At 35.7% G+C, this 21777-nt stretch overlaps 1 protein-coding gene across 1 annotated transcript in view; it reads right to left on the reverse strand.

The window, feature by feature from the left end:
• Window positions 1-20029: 20029 nt before the first annotated feature.
• Window positions 20030-21777, reverse strand: part of LOC106867169 (uncharacterized) — a 2064-nt gene continuing 316 nt past the window's right edge. The window contains exon 1 of the mRNA XM_014911960.2: window positions 20030-21777. This exon is cut by the window's right edge and continues 316 nt beyond it. Coding sequence (XP_014767446.2) covers window positions 20030-21777 — 1748 coding nt within the window.

Raw genomic sequence — 21777 nt, forward strand, 5'->3', positions numbered from 1 at the left:
TTCATATATCAGCCGAAACGTTGTGTTAACAACAAACAAGGTGTGGACAAATATCTGTCAAATGTAAACAAGGTAAATAATGCAAAAAAATGTATCATACATGGTATTTGCAGTTGCCCCAAAATGTCATCAATGGACTACCTCCCTATGCGACATGACGTTGTTACGAAAACAATATACAACGCCATTTGGAAAAGGAACTGTCCTAGTATAAATATAGAGATTCCCTTTGTTATTAAATACGTACACAAATATCAGCACAAGGAATACTAGTGGAACATTCCAATTAAAATATATGTCAAGTGTAAAGTAATAGGCCGATATTGTTGATTGGAACGAGCAAGGAAAAGTATGTACCGTCATAGAGGTCAGCTGTTCTCCCGATGTGAATATTTCTGAAATTCAAAGAGAAAAAAGATAACTATGGACGACTGCTTCGAAACATCCAGCGTGTATATCCAGCCTACAAATTTACATTTACACCAATAATAATTGGAGCACTTAATTTTGTAAGTAAATGCCTAAGTGTCAGTCTGGAAAAGGCTGGATTTTCAGAAATAGAAAGAAACCAATTTATTCTCTCATTACAAATACAATCTGTAAGAGGAACAGAAAATTATACGAGATTTTACTCAGGTTTAAAATGCGACACTCTTTTCTTTATGTACATTCCAAAGATGGAATAGTGTATCTTTGTTAGAAACCCACTCCTTCTTCAGGGGAAGAATATAAAAACTGAAGAAACATACATACATACATAGTCCCTCGATACTTGAAAGTGTGCATAGGGATCTATGAAATAGTTCATTAGGATTAAATGTAGACATGGAGGAGCATGTCTTTTGCCCTCGTAGATATTGCAGACAGAAGTTATCTACGTCTTCCAACACCTTTATAGATGATAAAAATATCCATTGACGTAATGTTATATACAGCATTGTATTGAAACACAGTTTTAATAAACTAGCATTTTCGTGCGTGAATTTGGCTCAGCCAGTACGGTAATTATTCCATTTGCTCTGTTCAGTTTTACATATGCATTTAGTTGTCATGGATTTTAAGCGGGTTTACGTTATCAGCTGAGAATGGCAATCACCTAATAATAATATGGCTACAGTGGCTTAAAAATATGATACGGGAGTCTTTTACTATGCGCAGACATAATTTGTATAAATGAAAGGTGCATATGTATAGACATGTGTATATAATACAGTATTGCTTACAATACTTTACATACATTAAACTGTACTGTATAGCATTGAGTCGCAATGCTTTCAAACCATCAGAAATGTATAAATATATGCATAAACACACAGATACGCACACACGCGCACATACATTTGTATACATACATACACATATACATACATACATACATACATAATGCATACATACATACATACATACATATTCTATTTTCACTATTTCTGTGCATCCATTAATTCTATTTTTTCTTTTCATTTTACCACACACTAAATGTCCTTTGCACGAAAAATACTTAACCTGTTTTTGCCTGATATTATTTTAACAAACACATTCGTAAATCGATTGTCAACAGCATTAACGTTACTTGGAACACTGATATTTATTTACTTATTTATACATTGAGTTGGTAAAAGCTAAACAATGCCGGAAGAATGTTCAAGAATTTACGGCATATTTTGTCCTTGGTGAACGTTTCATCAGCGAGTTGTATTACAAGTAGGCAATACGTTTTTCTGCCGCTGATTAATGCACAGCATCAGTTAGTTTACTTGAATTATGTTATGAGAATTTCATTGTGTACAAATAATTTATTAATATCTATGTGTTTATGCATGCAATATTATAATACATCTAACGAAGTATCTATTTTTCTCGCTATTAATTTTACTTCAAAATATTCTTACACCGAAAAAAATGAATAATTTTTCATGTTTATTGAGTTCTTGTATGAATATTCTTTCAAGAAAGAAGTAGTTTCATTATATTTGCGTGTTATAATAACTAACGTTATTGTTAGATGGAACTATTTTCTATTTAATTGTTAACTTCTGATATATCTCAACGATTTTAAGTGCTGCAACAAAAGTGGTTATTTCATATCTGGCTGAACAAGATATTAATACACACACATATACGCATATTTATATGTATGTGAGTGTGCGTGTTTGTGTTTGTGTGTTTTGTGTTTGTGTGTGTGTGTTGCGTGTGTGTGTGTATGTGTGTGTGTGTTTTGCGTGTGTGTGTGTGTGTGTGTGTGCGTGTGTACTTATTTGTGCATGTGTGAGAATGCATGTCCACGTGGGATGGGTGCAGTCTTTACGTCATACATTAATTTATCTAATCACAAGCCCTATTGCTTTCTTTATCAAAGTCGCTTGTTGCTCTAATAGACCCAAATCAATATAAAAAGATGTAGCATCTGGAAATTGTACTTGCGGAGAAAATATTTCTTTGTCAATGCAGGCTTTTAAATTTTGCGTCAATATCTTGAAATTTAGATAAATTCCAACGTCATGAGCCTATATATAAAGGCAGAATATGTGTGTATACGTGTATGTATGTATGTATGTATGTATGTATGTATGCATGCATGTATATGTACGTATATAACTCATTCATATTTTGTAGAGGAGAATGATTATAAAATATAAATGAATTCCTTTACTACAGAGTATAAAATATAAATGAGTTCCTTTCTATACATTTCATACACAATTAACGTATCTGCATCCACCTTATCAGAATAAGCTTTATTTTGAGAGAAAGGATATTTATTTAATTATATGATATTCACATAAAGAGGAAGGATTAATGTGTACTTTATAGTCTGCTTTGTTTATCATAAAAGATGAAAATCCTAATGAAATTATAATCTTCAATAATTTAGTTTATAATGAAACCTAAAATGAACTTTGCAAAATGTGTAATAATTAATTTGCATCTCTATGAAATTTTAGTCTGTTTTCAGGTTTCAACCAACCGGGGATAAAAACAAAATTACTTAACAATATATTACTCACTCGATTATATTATTTCAGACACGAAGTTCGACAGTTACAAATACGACACTTGTTATTTGGATTAATATTCTGACAGAAACGAGAGATCCAGATTTTTGAAGATCTAACACAGAAGTTAGAAAATGTTTATAAAATTTAATAGATGAAAGAACGTAAGTAAAACCCTATATAATTCGGGAGATAGACAGTTTAGTAAACGGATATAATGCTCATATTTGGGCTGTGTATATTTTAATGTTATAGTAATCAATAGTGTTTAAGTAATTTATACCAAAACAAGGGGCAGCCAGTAGAGTTATTCAAAATTGTCTGTAAAATAGATTACGTGAAGCAATTATGCTTTTCTGTTCAATCATTTGTCACATTTTAGAGTAGAGTCTGCTAGGCGTTTGCTATAATGCGACCGGCAAGTTGCTGTCATCATGCATTTCTAAATCTCTACCTATGGACGAAAATCAGTCAAAGTAATTCGATCGTTATTTTTCGTACAAAATTCCACACCAACGATATATTCAAAACCTGTATCCCCACATATTGCAGTATAGGAGCTATAATATTTCTCACATTCTATATATAGATCCAACATCTTTACACCTTTTTTTCTCGCTGTCCATTTATTTTGCATACTTTATTATATACTAGCAGTATAGCCCGACGCTGCTCGGGATTTAGCTAGGACTATTAAATGATTAAGTGCTTTATTTCAAACCAAAATAGGTAATATCAACATCAGATTTGAGCGAAATCCATTGAAATTGGTTTGGCTGAAAATGGTTTGCTGGCAATTTGATTGGGAAATCCCATAAGGAATCAGTTTATTGGTTATTTTCACTCATTGACTCTTCTTTTAAATGTTGCATTAGAGATCTGCATAGGAGAAGGTTGATCTGAAGATTTGGATTGGGGATCTGGATTGGAGTAACTTAGGAAAGCTTACCAACAACCTGAACCAAAAGATAAGGGGCCTGTCCCTTCTAGGTTAACTCTAACCCTAACCCTAAACCCTAACCCTAACTCTGACCCTAAAACCGTAACCGTAACCCTAATCCTAATCCTAACCGTAACACCCTAGTGGAAATCGTGCGGGTGTTAATCTGAAAAATTACCAAACCCTTTTTGTGGTCCGAAAAACGGGTTGGTGCGGTGACTGACAAATTGTTACATACGTTTTTGTTTCATAGTTGTGAAATATAAACAAAACTCTTTCGCTCCCATAGTAGTATATGTGCATATGTGTGAGAGTGAGAGGGGGGAGAAAGATGAACGATTTAAAATAAATAAATGATTTAAAATAAATATATTTTAATTGTTATGTGAGAAAGTATATATAATCTTATTATAGAATATAGTGTCTTTCAAAAAGATCTTATATTTGAAACTATATCTCATGTTTAAGAAAAAAAATGCATTTTACTCTGTCTTCCTTAGCTACATTTTCTTTCGTAATACGTTGTCTCCCTCTTCCACTTGTTCGTTCCTTTTTTTTTTTTGTTAGACGCTGTCTTGTTGAGAGAAATTTTTTTCCTGAGCCACTTTGTCTCCCTCTTCCACTTTTTCATTTTTTTTAGACGCTTGGCAAACACTCTGTCACAAACACACTATTTCGTTCTTTCTCTCTCTCTCTTTCTTTCTTTCTCTCTCTCTTTCTTTCTTCCCCCCCTCTGTTTCTTTCTTTCTCTCTCTCTTTCTTTCTCTCTTTCTTTCTCTCTCTCTCTTGCTCTCTCTACTTCACGCGCGTATGCACAGATTTGACTTCGCCATGTCAACAAACTTCAAAATTGGTAAACGTTTATCGATTTTTACAGCTATACGCGGGGGCCTCTGAGAGAAAAAGTTGACAAAAAGACAGATAGGGTCATGAACAATGTCCTCCTAAAATTGGAGCGACATGCGTGCTAATTTGTGGACGTGCATAAACTACATTCACGTACACACACACACACACACACACACACACACATCCTCTCTTTTATAGATATAGATTAGTTGAAATAACCCATTCAAATACATTTTTGTGTGTATGGGAGTGAGTTCAAGCATACGTATATGTTTGCATTTGTATGTGTGTGCTTGTGTGTATCTGTGCGCAGATATATATATTTGTGTGTGTATGTATATATGCGTGTGTATAAATAAATATATATACATATATATATATATATATATATATATATATATATATATATATATATATAGAGAGAGAGAGAGAGAGAGAGAGAGAGAGAGAGAGAGAGACAAGGAGGGATAGATAGATAGATAGATAGATAGATAGATAGATAGATGTAAATCATTTTAACGGTAACACACAAAGCAGATTAAATCATGAAAAATAGCCAATAGAATACTAGAATACGAATAGGTTCGAAAAACATCATTTCAGAGAAAAATGAAGGCGGGTCATGACGGATCTGCTACTGTTATATTAAAAAAGAAATTCGAATTTTCTCTATTCCAATAGTCTACATGTTATCAGTCCATCGCTTAAACGATTTATTTAATATTTATTTAATATCTTTGCCTTACAAATAACAATAGAATATGCCGTAATGTGAACAACATATAAATGTGTATTTGTGTTTGTGTGCATATGAGTGTGTGTGTGTGTGTGTGTGTGTGTGTGTGTGTGTGTGTGTGCGCGTGCAAGTTTGGGCTTCTGTGTGTATCTGTTCTGGTATTCTCTTAATGTTCTAACCATATCAGTGGTAGGACTGCATCCATGCTGGAGCACCGCCTTAACTTATGCATGTGAATACATTCGCACACAAACACACGCACATATATATGTATATAAACATAAATGTATGTCTGTATTTACGCACACACACACACATATATATATATATGTATTCTTACCATACATATATTCCAAGCATCCCACTGTGCACAGAAGTGCGTGTATGTGCATATAGGTCTTTAACTGTTCATTTATACAAACTACTACTACTGATGCTATTTTGGTCACTACTACTGCTGCTGCTGCTGCAGCTTGTGCTACTTCCACCCCTACCACTACAACCAATTAACTACTGCTACTGACACGGACACAGGTCAGTGTCATTTACCATTACCAACAGGGACACTACTACTACTACAACCAACAAAAAATGCCCCCACGTGGACTATTGACACCAGTAAGGAACAATTATGAACTCTATTTAATTTCATTTTATTAAATATGTATTTTTGATAAGGTTCGTTTTTAGAAGAACCGAAACATGTTAAATTAAAATTCATGTTTTATATATTGGCGTTTTCAAACTTCTTTTTTATAAATATACGCCCACTCGTATGCCACCTACACTTGTTTATCAATATGTGTATATATACCTATCTATATATATATATATATATATATATATATATATATATATATATATATATATAGAGAGAGAGAGAGAGAGAGAGAGAGAGAGAGAGAAAGAGAGAGAGACAGACAGACAGACAGACAGACAGAGACAGAGAGACACAGAGAGACACAGAGACAGAGAGACAGAAATAGATAGATAGATAGACAGATAGATAGATAGATAGATAGATAGATAGATAGATAGATAGATAGAAATTAGTACACATGAATGTACTAAAGGTGGCAAAATAAATCGAATGTATTGTGATTTTATATAAAGAATATCGTTCATTCTATTTTCTATCATCTATTTGATTGTATGAAACTCAATATGTATAAACAATAGCATGATCATTTACACTCTATGGTGCCATTTACACTGTGTGGTGGCCAATAACTGTGGATGATATTTACATTGCACCCTACAAAATATTTACCCGAATCATATTTAAATATATACAGGATGTGCACAAAGTCTTTGAATAATTTCAAAATGTCGTTATAAAAACCCTAGATGAGGTGGCAATTAAATTTTATTTGCAACCTTCATACTGGTCAAACGGGATATGCAATCCTCTGCTGTGCATTCATTAATGTTACATTTCTTGAAGAAATGAAACTATCAATATGATCAACCCCATGGCCACAAGATAATACGATCTACACTGTATTCATCCCAGGAACACGGACTGTGATCTTAAGAGACATGTGATTTGCGTAGTGATGCACTAAATCCTTATAAATCTCATCCAAGGACCATTGTTATTAATATTATATTCATCCTACATTATACAGTTACAACTCAATGCAACACCACCATCATTAGACTGTGGCCAAAATAATGCAATAGGTTCTTTATTTGCATATTCAAAACGTTTCCCGTAAGACGTCTACCATATCCCATCTTACAGCAACTTGTTTTCCTGAGGTGGATAAATATGTCGGTATTCGATATTATAAGAAGCCAAACCTTCGTGTTGTATAAATTTATGTATGGATAGATGAGTTGGTGTGTATGTGTATGTATATGTGTGCATGTCTTTGTATGCGAGTGTGCACGTATGTGTATATATATATATATATATATATATATATATATATATATATATATATATATATATATATATATATATATATATATATATAGATAGATAGATAGATAGATAGATACGACCATAGAGATTTCTGCCCTAGTAGACGTCTAAGAGGTAGACCACCCACAATTACCTCTATGGCTAGGAAGACCCCTATAGAGAGATGGAGTGGATGGACCAGAGCCATACGGACCCCCACTAATATCCACCAGGTAAAGAAAATGATCGCACATGTACTAGGAGCTAGTATAAATGTCACCCTAAAAGGCCACACCTTTAAATTTAACAACAAATTATACGCCCAGGACGAGGGGGCAGCCATCGGTGTTAGTATCGCCGGTGATGTGGCCAATCTCTTCATGGTATGGTGGGACAGAAGGCTTAAGGAACGCCTGACACAGAACTCCATACTCGTGAATGTGTACTCTCGATATGTCGATGATATCAACGTAGTGGTAAAGACACCCCCACAAGAGAGTACCCCTGAAATAGAAATAGAAACTAAGACTATGGAGAGCATCCAGCAAATAGCTAACTCCATCCACCAGAGTATTAAAGTTACGATAGACTACCCTACTAAACACCCTAACCATAGATTACTTGTATTAGATACTGAACTCTGGCTAGAAACTAAGAACAATAAAACCAGAATCCTCTATTCACACTATACAAAACCTATGGCCTCCAAATACCTGATCCACCGGAACTCGGCTATTGCGGACAATGCCAAATTCAACATATTGATGGCAGACCTCGTCCGAGTAATGCGAAATGTCTCCTGCATGTGCGACCCTACAGAATTAAAGAGACATATACAACATTTCGTCCACCGCATGCAGTTCTCAGGTTACAGCCATAAAGAAAGGATCAGGGTATACAAAGGAGCTATGAAGAAGTTTGAAACAATCAAACGCAACGATAGGAATGGGATTTGCCCACTCTATAGGAGCAAATCATGGAACACCATAGAAAGGACTAAGAAGAAAATAGGGAAGGCAAGCTCATGGTACGATAGCCACAAGTACCAGAGCGTCATGTTCGTCGACACCACTCCTAGAGGCGAACTGGCGTACCGCTTTAGAAGGGCCCTAGACAAACTTAAGCTAAGAATTAAGGTTGTTGAAAGGCCAGGCAACCCTATTAAATCCCTTATCAGTAGAACATACCCTTTCAGTAGAACCCCCTGCACTGATAGGAACTGTATCGTATGTAGATTTAGCCCACAAACGAACTGCAAAACCAGAAATGTTGTCTATAGTATAAGATGTACAGAGGGACGATGCAGAAATAAGACAATGACATATGTAGGCGAAACAGCAAGGAGCATAGGGGAGCGGGCAAACGAACATTGGAGGGAACTTAAGGAAGTGAAGAACTCATCAGTTCTGTACCAGCACGCTGAGCAAGAACATAGAGGCTCAATCAACAACATAGAAATTAAAATCTTATCTACACATAGCAGTGATGCAGCACTTAGACAAATTACTGAAGCTACACACATAATAGAAGAGAAACCTAGCCTGAATAGGAAACTAGAATGGAACACTAACACACACCACTAACAAACCACAAACCACAGCACGTGAAAACATGTTACCCATAAACCAATAATAATATGAACAAAGTATAATACAATACATAGATAAACAAATGGAATTAAATACTACATACGTTAGCAAAATTTAATTAAACACAAAAAACACACACACACATGAACAAATAAATAAATAAAAACAAATACAAACGAACACGTATTAACAGAGAATATAGGTGATACAGACACTCCCCATACACACATGCACTTACAAAAGACACAGACACATTGAAGGACACGCATGCGTAGACACATACAATAGGAATACAAAATACAAAATGGGTGATAGTTAGCAAGGTGAGACACATATTAAGAAAGAAGGAAACAAAGGACCACTGATGAGGTCACAGAAGTGTGACGAACGAACTCTGGCCGAAATAAGATTAAGATTAACGTAATATAAAGCTGAAGCAAATTAACACCAAATATACAGTGCGTGTGTTTCTATTGGCTAAACTGGCAATATGACCATCCCCAAGTACAACAATATATATATATATATATATATATATATATATATATATATATATATATATATATATATATATATATACACACATACATACAAACTTATAAATACATACAAACTTCATAATATCAAAGCAGAAGAAGATCGAACCAATTCATCCATCGAATAAAATAGATGGGATAAAGAATCGTGAAACGATTGCTTGTAATGATCTTATGCTATGTTAGCAATTTCACAAAAGACTTTGGTCCTTGAGAAAAGTGCTTAATGTAAATAGACGGACTTGAACGCACTGAATGTAGAGATTATTGTTTCAATAGACTACAAGTGTAATATGAAAGTTACTGAGGATCATCACATCATTTCTGCACGTCATAAATATATTCTCACCAATATGCAGAAGTTGGAAATAGTAAATTTATAGAGGAAATATACTGTGTTTATTTTTTAATGCCATATTAATTCCCTAAATAGTTGGGGATAATTTAAATGTACCAAACATATCCCGTAAGATTGTTCCAGAACATGCAACCACAATATCTGCATCAATTATATATCCACTATTGTTGATATACCATACACTAATATCCGTTTCTAAAATATTTGGAATGATTAATGACTAGCACAAAGGAATTATCCAACTAACAACCGTGAACATAAAAGTCTATGATAATATGTTATAATAAAAACAAGCTATAACAAACTGTAAATCATATAATAAACTTTTGACAGACACCAGAACCTGGATGAAGAAATTACACTCACCATGTAAGAACTGCTGCAGTATGGCCTTAATTTTGGTGGATAAAATTTGACTAACCGTTTTACAAACATCGTGAGGTTGTCCACAAACACCCTATCACAATCTTAATATCTCACGGGCATTTGAGTCAGCAATTGGAAATAACATCCTGTTTGATATTTTGTTTGCCTCTACTTGCCGATCACTACTTCAGTTTGTGAAAGCATCTGTCACCAAGTAGCAGACCCTGACTGTTGGACGACATATTTTGGTGAAAGCAATTTTGTCGTTCGCTACATCAGCAACACTTTCCAATTAATGCTTCACGTCATTCGAGGCCAGTTTAAATTTCCAGAATAGTCAGTGTCCCTAACAAAAGTCAAGTTCACCCGAAATAATGGTACAGTTATTTTCTGAAGTTTTTGCGCAGTGATATCCAACTTGATCTTTTGTAGCTGGCTGGTAATATTCATAACTGCTATTGTTGCGATACATAAGTTTCTGACAGCTTTCACAGATACATGAAATAAGTAACATTTACATTTATAAATATATTACAAACACTCATACGCATATAGGCTCAGAAATACATAGACACACAGACAGGCAGGCAGATAGACTGATAGACAGACAGACAGACAGATAGATAGACAGATAGATAGATAGATAGATAGATAGATAGATAGATAGATAGATAGATAGATAGATAGATATTAGCAAATCTGAAAACCTGTGTACTTGTATCAATGTGAATGCATGTTCACATAACTGATGTATATGGCACTGTTCTTACCATTCTACACATAAAATATATCTGAATATATTTGTATAAATGACGATATTTTCATGTAGGTATCAAATTAGCAATGATACATAGGTTAAATAAACTGCCTTTCTAAACTTTCTTTTGCTTTATTTTTCAAAAGAAACTAAGCATATCCCTTTATACAACCATACATTTGATAGTTTCATGTATACACGAAATGGGAATGCTGTTCACGAGAGAAACCACATTTAAAGTAATATGAATGCAACTATTTGAATACGTGTAATAAGAAATAAGTATTGATTTCATACATATTGTAATTAGTATGTCGAATTTCCGTTTTTCTTATCACTCTTTATGTATTTGGTATTGTGACCTTCGTTCTTTTGACTAAGTGAATACAAAAGGAAATATGTTTGTTTGTGCACCTGATTCTGTATAACGGTGTACTAAATAACATCGAGTTTCAAACGGAAAATGTCATAGTTTGTTTTTCAGCGGTTATTTTCTATCAGTGTATTCGTTGTTTTTATTTTATTTTTAAGTTTTCACTCCTGATGTAAAATCTTTGAATTTGAGAAGGAGAATATTTTTTTTACGTTACGGCATTGATAATGATAAATTACATTTAAAAAAGGATATGTAAATAAGAAAGAAACTATGTTGGAAACTAAATGCCATCTGTAAAGGTAGATATATTATTTTCTTTGGTATTGAAGTGCACATCAAACGTAATGCATTTTTTGTTTATAGTTTTAGATTTATTCTTCGAACTGTAAAATTTGCCTAATTATAATTGATCCTTCCGATACATCGCTATGTTTTATCACTGTTTACATAAAGTTGAGTTTGATAGTATGTCATTTAAATTTTCAGGGTTAATATATGCGATTACATTTTTTTTTTTCCTGCAGAATTTCCTTTTCGCTTATGAAATTTTAGATGACGCTTGAAAGTTGTGGTTAATGATATTTGTGGACATACTTAGTCAATATATTTATTCAACTGAAATTTAAGAGTTGGTGAGTATAGAGAGGGAAAGATGTTTGAGAAGGAGTTTGTATTAGTGAGAAAAGATATGCAAGTCAACTGGCTTGCTAAAACATAAGAAATAGACCCGCTGAAGTAACGCTAGATAGACGGGAAGAACATGTTCAGAATGCTAGTCAGAAGAAGGTAGTAACATCTCCAGTGCACCAGCGTTGCATGTAGTGTGTTTTTGAAATATTCTTTAGAAAGGTACTCACGTATTTGTTATTTTATCAGCCGCGTTCTTCGAGTTAAAAAGAAAAGTATTTAACAGATTAAATCTAATTTATACATATTCCAAATTTGTTAATATTAAAACGTGATAGTAAATTAAAGATGTCATTCTTGGAGAAATCTTAAACAGATTAAACTACATAGAATGTGTCGTGTGAAGAGTCATGGCTATTACAATGTGATTTAGAATGGAGTCAGTACAATTCAGGTAATTGAACAGATAAAACTGTAATGTAGTAACTAAATTATTGAGAAAAGCTTGACTATAAGTGAAGTACCTTTGTGGCCCAGTGGATATTTGTACATCATGTGTGTTACTTATGACTAGAATACTAAATGCAGATGTGTTTGTTAAGTGAAGGGTATACAATAAGTGTTTCTGTTCGAGTAGAATGCGTATTCAATTCAAGGAAGTACATAACTCTTTCGACTAGGGTGATGTTCTGCTTAAATATAGATTGAGTATATGAAAGACAATTGTATGATATCCAATGTATATAGCTCTATGAACATTTGACTCAGTAATAATGTTAACAAACGTATCATCTCATATACTTTCTTATGGAGTTTGTTGTGCAAGTTTATACGAGTAACCTTTCCATGTCTTTTGATATTTGATGAACCTCTTTGCATTTTCAACTCGCACTTCACCTGGGGCCAACTTAGCCGCTAACATTTCGAAAGCTGATGAGCTGCAAGTGAGTGCAGTTGTTGAAACCATCGGAAAAGTATTTTCGGAAATTCCACTGCCTCCTGTAGATGATGCAAATAAAAGCGTCGATACTTATACAACTGTCTTGTAGAATAGCCTATATCGCTCCCCGCAAAGGAAGTTTCTTAATTCTTCTATTAGCCTACATGTACCGTCCGTTGACTGATACATAATAATAATAATAATAATAATAATAATAATAATAATAATAATAATAATAATAATAATAATAATAATAATAATAATAATAATAATAATAAAAATAATCTGGACTTGCCCCATGATAAAAACTGGTGGGAACACAAACCACCCCCAGTACTGAAAATAATTGGGAAAATCCGCCTTGCACTTAAGGATATAATTTCAGCTAATGATGTTGATATTACAGATCTCAACCACCTGTACTATGCATCCGCAAGAATCTCAACGATTCTATGTGGTGAAAAGATTAGAAAAAGACAACACTCCCACAAAAAACCTTCTTGGCAAGAACGCATTCAACACCAAATTAAGCTGCTTAGATCTGACATAGAATGTTTGAAAGACCTTAAATTTGACAAGAGTATCAAACCTACAAAGACCCATAAACTAAAGAAAAAACATAATATGAAAACCATAGTTGACATTGATGCCACCATAGAAACCATCAAGCAAAAGGTATATGCTAAAGCTGCCCGCATAGCAAGGTATGAAAAGCGTGTTAGATTCTTCCGAGATAATAACATGTTAAAATATAACCCCAAAAATTTCTACAGGAAGATAGGGAAAACACCAGTAACAATAAAGTATGTCCCATCAAAAGAAGAAGTGCAAGAATTTTGGAATAAAATCTGGGCAGAAGATAAAACACACAATGAAAAGGCCCCTTGGATTGATAGAATATCTACAGACCTAGACACCTTAGAGGAGCAAAAGTGGGAGGGGGTCAAGGTAGAAGATATAAGATCTGCTCTCAGGAGGTCAAGCAAATGGAAGTCTCCAGGAAAGGATAAAATTCCTAACTTCTGGTTGAATGCCTTCCCAGAAAGCCATGAACTGCTAACAAAACTTTAGAACGATGTTTTGCAAAATCCTAGTTTGATGCCCTCTTGGCTAGTTAATGGTTTAACATTCCTGCTTCCAAAAAATGAGGAAACAAACGAACCAAAAAATTATCGCCCCATTACCTGCTTAACAACAATGTATAAGACGCTAACATCTGTCCTAACTGAGTACACCTATAGTTTTTTAATAGAAAGTAGCATATTCCCTAATGAGCAAAAGGGATGTAAACGTGGATCTTATGGTTGCAAAGATCAGCTACTCATCAATAAGATGATCTTAGAAGATTGTCACAAGCGACACAAAAACTTGTCAATAGCCTGGCTAGACTATAAAAAGGCCTTTGATAGCCTACCACATAGCTGGATTAGGAAATGTCTGGAAATGTATAAAATAGCTCCTACTCTGCGAAACTTTTTATCTGTAAGTATGAGATCATGGAGAACCACACTGATGTTGAACAATGACAATGAATCTCTAAATGCTGGAGATGTAAGAATTTCATGTGGCATTTTCCAGGGTGACTCACTATCACCACTCCTCTTCTGTCTAGCCCTAATACCGCTCTCAAAATTGCTCAATGATGCACAGTATGGTTATAAAATATTTGATAAAAATATAAATCATCTCATTTACATGGATGATTTAAAGCTCTTTGCAAAAAATGACCAACAACTCAAAGGCCTACTAGCGATTGTTAAACAATTCAGTGATGACATCAGGATGCAATTTGGCCTTGATAAATGTGCAAACGCTACCTTTATCAAAGGAAAAATGACAAATACATCTAATGTGAACCTTGACCAGCAAAATGTCATAAAAGAGTTAGAACCAGCGGAGAGCTACAAATACCTAGGGGTAATTGAAGGGGACAATATCAAGCACTCAGTGATGAGAGAAAGGGTCAGAAGAGAATGTTATCGCAGGGTGAGAGCAATACTGAAGACAGAGCTGAACGCGAGAAACAGGATCGAAGCGATCAATACTCTAGCCATACCAGTCGTGACTTACAGTTTCAACATCGTTAACTGGTCAATTACTGAAATATGTAATGTTGACAGAAAAATACGAAAACTGTTGACAATGCATAGAATGCACCACCCGAAGGCAGATATAGAACGTCTTTATCTGCCAAGAAAAGAAGGAGGCCGAGGACTTTTACAGCTGGCATTATCAATGAAGGTAGCCACAATTGGCCTAGACACCTATCTGAAAAACTCTGAGCACTGGATGCTAAAACTTGTCTTAAAATATGAAAGCAAGAAAGCATCTTACTCAGTAACAAAACAGGCAAAGGAGTATCTAAGTGAATTCCAATTGCAACAAATTCAAGAATTAGACGAACTAGAAACACCTGCAGAAAAAGCTAAGCGCTTGAAAACCCGTGCTAAAATTGCTGCCTTATGAAAATGGCATGGAAAACCTCTCAATGGCAAAAACCCAAAGAGAGCGAATAATGCAGATATTGACAAAGCCGTTACCCACCAACGGTTAATGGCCTCTGGCTTGAAATCAGAAACAGAGGGGTTTATCATAGCAGCCCAAGATCAATGCCTACCTACAAAGAACTACCACGCCAACATATTAAAGAACGGCAGCTCCCCATTATGTCGTATATGCCAACAACAAAATGAGACCATCGATCATTTTGTCTCCATGTGCAGTCTGCTTGCGCCTACAGAGTATCTCAACAGGCATGATAGTGCTGCACAATATATTCACTGGGTAATATGCAAAAACATGGACTTGCCTCATGATAAAAACTGGTGGGAACACAAACCACCCCCAATACTTGAAAATGATAACATTGCACTGCTCTGGATCTTCACCATTCAAACTGACAGAAAGATAGACGCAAATAGGCCAGACATCATACTGAAAGACTTCAGACAAAAATCATGCCTCCTCATTGATATGACTGTCCCAATCGATATAAACGTATCTGTCAAGACCTACCAAAAACTGAGCAAATACAAAGATCTTGAAATAGAAATGAGCAAAATGTGGAATCTGAAGACGAAAATAATACCTATTGTCATAGGTGCCCTGGGAATGACAGCGCAACGGGCTGATTACTACCTAGATCAGATTCCAGGAAACCCCAAAATGGCTGAAGTTAAAAAGATAGTGCTAATGGGAACTGCCCATATCCTACGTAAAATACTGTCTATGTGATCTCAAATTTTAAAGCAAACACATAATTTTCTTATGGTTTCTTAAACATTCACTTGAACAAAACTGTACAAATCCAAATATATGGTACCCTAGGCATAACACCTACATGAACTTCTAACTTGTTGTCTCTTGAGGTCTCTGGGTGAGACTTGGATCCAACTTGTACAAATGCAAAACAAAAGTCAAACATAAAATAATAATAATAATAACAATAATAATAATAATAATAATAATAATAATAATAATAATAATAATAATAATAACAACAACAACAACGAGACGACTAGATATCGTGCTCATCTATAGTGATGAAAAAGAAGTAATGATAATATATTTTGCAATACTAGGCGATTCGAGAGCGAAACGTAAGGAAACAGAAAATATTGAGAAATACCAGCCACTGCGGTACGAGATAGGTAAGTTATTGGACATGAGGAAAATAATTGTGATCCCGGTGGTAATTGGAGAATTAAGAGCAGTTTTTCCAAGGGCTTTGAAAAACATATGAATATTGGTGCTGCTGTCAGGCTGAGGTGATCCAGAAGACAGCATTGTTGGGTACATCTCACATTCTAAGATGAGTATTGTCTCTTTGAGTCACAAGTGAAGGCACTACTTGTAACTTCTGCTGATTTGTTATTACTTGCTTTCACGTAAAGAATGACCGGTAATTAGGAACGATCCGAGAGTATTTCAAAACAACAACAAAAAAGAAAGAAGAAGAAGACGAAGAAGAAGAAGAAGAAGAAGAAGAAGAAGAAGAAGAAGAAGAAGAAGAAGAAGAAGAAGAAGAAGATAGATGAATGTCATGCACGAATAGCTGCACAACTTAACACCTTATTAAATGCCGACCAAGTAACACTAGAGTGATTAACAATGGGTAAGACTGTACTGAGCTTGAAAAATACCGAAAAAGGCAATACGGTAGATAATTACAGGCCTATATTTTACTTGACACTTATATGGAAATTATTGACTGGAATAGTCGCGGAGTCAGTGTACGGTCATCTAGAAAAAATGCACTCCTGTAACATGAGCAGAAGGGTTGCAAGCGTAAGTGCAAAGGTACCAAGAATCAACGCCTGATAGGCAAAACTGTGCTTAGAGACAGCAAGAGGAGGAAAACTTAGACATGTCATGGGTCGATTATCGTAAGGCGTACGATAAGACCCCACATACTTAGATTATGGAATATATGAAACTATTTGCCGTAACAGTTATATCTACATCCAATTCTGTTCAGCATGTCAGTGCTAAGCAGAAAAGGAGTGAAATATTCCTCTGCTGATGGACGAAATATCGCTAAACGTTTCACCTGACGTGCTAGCGATTCTACTAGTTTGCCAACAGCAGCAGCAACATATATCTTTCACAATATAAGAAACAGAAAGTAAGAAGGTCATCTTTAACAAATATATTTCATATGCTTAAACTGTACTGAAATAACGAAGGATTATATATTTACTAGAGTGATAACATGGAGTTATCAGTGTATATTATTGGAAATATATTTTGTATTGTCAACAGAAATGTAAATATAATAGCAGTTGCTTCCTTTGTCCAGAATAAATAAATTAATATTTCAGGTCATGAGTCCTCCGGAATTCGTCTCATTACAATTAAAATTCTGTATATTTCATAACACTTTCTTCGGATATTCTACCTAAAATCATTTTACTTTTGCATTCGTAAAAGTTGTTTTATCAGGTTTACATTCTACTGTTTATCACAACCCTGGTCGCCATTTTAAGGTTTTAATACGTTTGTCATGAACACGCCACTATATTAAGAAAAAGAAGCACTGCGTTATTGGTCACATGAAGCTTACTGTTTTTGCACAACCCCCCAGATATATACACAATGCGTTAGCATCTTTTACTAGTTTCAGCATGGGGATTGCGACCATGCATTGAATATATATAAGTGTGTGAGTTTAAATGTATATGTTAGTCCGTATGTATGTGCCTGAAGGGAGTATATTCATTTGCTATATCTAGTTAATGCGTATGTGAGAACCTATAGCTTTTTATGACTTGGGCTAGCATTGCTTTTCCTCTTTAGCATAAAAGTGCGTTGATATCATAGTAAATTGAAATACATGCATTTCTAGAAGTGGCATTATATGAACGTGGCGTACGTTCAATATACACACTAAACATGGCTGTGTCACCCCAATATCTATATAGTAATATTTAAAGCTTTATGCATGATTGGAGACCCATTCTAAACAAGAAATTCTTCACATTCTTTCGAATGTTTATATAAGATCGTCATGACGTCACACTATATATACAGAAATGCTGAGATGTGTGTGCGTGTGTGTGTGTGTGTGTGTATGTGTGTGTGTGTCCGTGAGCGTGTGTATGTGTTTGCGTGCGTGAAATGAGACCATATAGCCATACAATTATCTGTATGTGTATGCATGTACAAATACTTATTTGACATTATGTAATTGTATTTTGTGAATCTGATTTTATAAATTGTTGATCTTCTACATACATTTTACTTTAGCACGAGGGAAGACGCTCAGATATACTCAAGCAGGTACAAGCTCCAATACATACAAGCATTGTGACATAGACACTTGTGTGAAAAAGCATATAATAAAAGAAGCAAAACGCACTTAATTTATACATATATGTATATTATGCTTGTTTGTCAAACTCACACAGAAACAATATGGACTAAAATTTTCTTAAGAAAATATTTAATTTTAATATCTTCACCAATTTCAATGTCATGATTAGAGAAACGCGAAACCGATCGACTATCATAATATCTATCCTTTAAAATGTATTAAAAATATACAAATTTTGTGCATTTACTTTCTTTTATTATATACTAGCAGAAATACCCGGCGTTGCCCTGGTTAAAGAGAATAATGAAATCTAAAAACGCCGTCTAGACTACGCATCATCTTTATATATAGAGATGTATATACACACACGCACCCAAACACGCGTATATATATCTATATCAATATAAATATATGAAAGTCAATGAAGTTTCGTAAAAGAAGGTGATCATGTACATACTTTCTTGCTGTTGTGATTATAACACCTCGTTGTAAACAATGTTCCTTGTTTTCCCTTGTGGAGCATATACAAATAGGTTTGTTTTGCTGCCCACTCTTGAGCAGCCAACATACAGTTGTCCATGTGAGAAGCAGGGCTCTTGCAAGAGAAGACCAGCTACAGACAGTGTTTGACCCTGAGATTTGTTTATGGACATGGCAAAAGTCACACGAAGGGGGAATTATAGTCTTCTGAATGTAAAAGGAATGTCTGCTCCTGATGGAGTAAGAGGAATTCTTGGAATAAAGACGTCATCCCCTTTTGCACATCCAGAAAGAATGGTAGCCTCAATAACGTGTGACATCATTTTCTTTATCACGAGTCGTGTTCCATTGTAAAGTCTTGGTGGTTCCAGATTGCGGAGCAGCCTAACAGGCGTTCCAACTTTAAGTGATAATATGTGGGGAGGTAGTCCTGGAGGCTCCAACGAATTGAGAAATTCAGGAGGATAGTTCACCGCTTCATTTGTATCTGGAACTGTATCAACAGACTTGTAAGTTTGAAGATTGCCGGGAAGAGAATGCATCAGGTGTTGATTAATTTTTGTAACAGCTACGTTTTTTGGAGCTAATATTGCTCTTTCACATAGCCAATTGTGATTTTGGTAGTTTTGTTTAAAGTTGGGAAAGACTTTGTGTTTGAGGTCATCTACAGAATTAACAACAGAACAAAATGGCCATACTTCTATTTCTTCTGCAACATCGAGAGGCACCTTGCCATCATCAATTGTCAAAATGTCCTGTGCGAATTATTTGGACATTTTGTCGCCGTGTAGCTGAGCTCTCATATTAGTGTTAACAGTGAGGATAGTAACATGATGCCACAGGGTAGAGGACTTTAAGCATGCTTGGACCTCATCTGCTCTAGTGCCTTTTGGAATGACAGGAAGAGTTTGCCTGAAATCACCTGACAACAGAAGCGTAACACCTCCCATTGGAGCGTGACAGTCTCGGATGTCTTTCAGGGCTCTATCTAATGCTTCCAAAGCTCTCTTGTGAGCCATGGTGCATTCATCCCAGGCATTTAGATAACACCTTTTAAGTACCTGCCCCTGATCTGAGCTTTTGGTGATGCTGCATGAAGGCATCTCGGATGCTGCTAAATTTAAATGGAGTTTAAAAGTCGAGTGTGCTGTCCTGCCACCGGGTAACAAAGTAGCTGCAATCCCAGAGGAATCCACAGCTACTGCAATGTCCTGATGCTGCCTAACTTCTGCAAGGAGAATCTTTGTTATAAATGTTTTCCCTGTCCCTCCAGGAGCATCGAGGAAGAAGATTCGTCCATCACGTTGGCGTACACTGTTAATAATAGTTGTGTAGGCCTGCAGCTGGTCCGGAAGTAATTTATGCTTGTTTTCAGCAATGTAATTTGAAAGCGCTTGAGTGTCGTAAGATGTTTCACGAATGACAGCAGTGGGAAGGCTATTTGACCCTGACCTGAATGTCTGTGGCAGGCCATATGTGGACAATTCATTACCACCCAGTGTAGCAATTCTGTCTTCAATGTCAATGAGAGTTTTATTGTAAACTTCATTGCTGATACCCTCCATGTCAGGACAGAGCCGTTGAGCTTGCCGGTGAAAGTCTTCAGCCAGGCCGTCCCTGTACTTGAGCCATAGATTTGCAGGATCACACAGTTCGCATGTCTGAAGTAATACTGCAAACAGTGCCCTGAGACTTTTAGGTGATTCTGATAAAGCAGCCTCTCCCAAAGTTGCATCCCATTGTGCACCATCTTCCAACAGTCCTTGTCGATAGCAGGCTTCTCTGTATGCTGTGCAGACATGTCCATGAACGGCTTTTAGGGCCTGGAAAGACGTGGGGCCTCTGACCTCATGCAGCAGTAGGCGGAGGTAGAAGCACTCTTGTTGAGTGGGATGCACTGTATATACTCGTCCAAGGCAAGTATCAAACTTAATGCCAGGGTATCCACAAACGTTTTGACCTGCTTTCCTTGGTCTCCATTTTTTTCCATTCCAAGTGTAGTATGATGGAATCTGTGGATACAGTAAGGTTTGAGCGAATGGATCCAGTTGACAGAGCTTCAAGAATGCAGTGAGTGTGCTATCCCTTGGTTGCTCTGCCAACAGAGAAGCATTAACATCGGTGAAGTAGACTCTTTGACCGTTTTCTATGTGCACTGCAAGCTGTTGAATGGCGGGGTGTCGTTGGTGAAGTGGAAAGCCAAAGATGCGCGAGAAAGCCTCGTTGCTACTTATGTAGCGTCCTACCTGATAGTATGTTACCTCATTCTGACAGTATTGTTGTTGAAGTCCAAACATTGCAGCGTCAGAACCCTTGTTGAGATACTTGCAAACATACTTGATGGACTTAACGGAGTTGCAAGACTCAACGTTGATGTGGGCATTGAAAATCTTTGACAGGAGTGGGCAGTAGGGAACAATCCATCTGTTGTCAACCTCGTGCTGTGCTATATTTGCTGTGAAACCGCCGTTTTGTGGTTTTCTCCGTCTGTATGATGGATACCCATCAGCAC

The sequence above is a fragment of the Octopus bimaculoides genome, chromosome 3, assembly GCF_046866305.1.
Source record: "Octopus bimaculoides isolate indiv1 chromosome 3, ASM4686630v1, whole genome shotgun sequence".
Classification (NCBI taxonomy): Eukaryota; Metazoa; Mollusca; class Cephalopoda; order Octopoda; family Octopodidae; genus Octopus; species Octopus bimaculoides.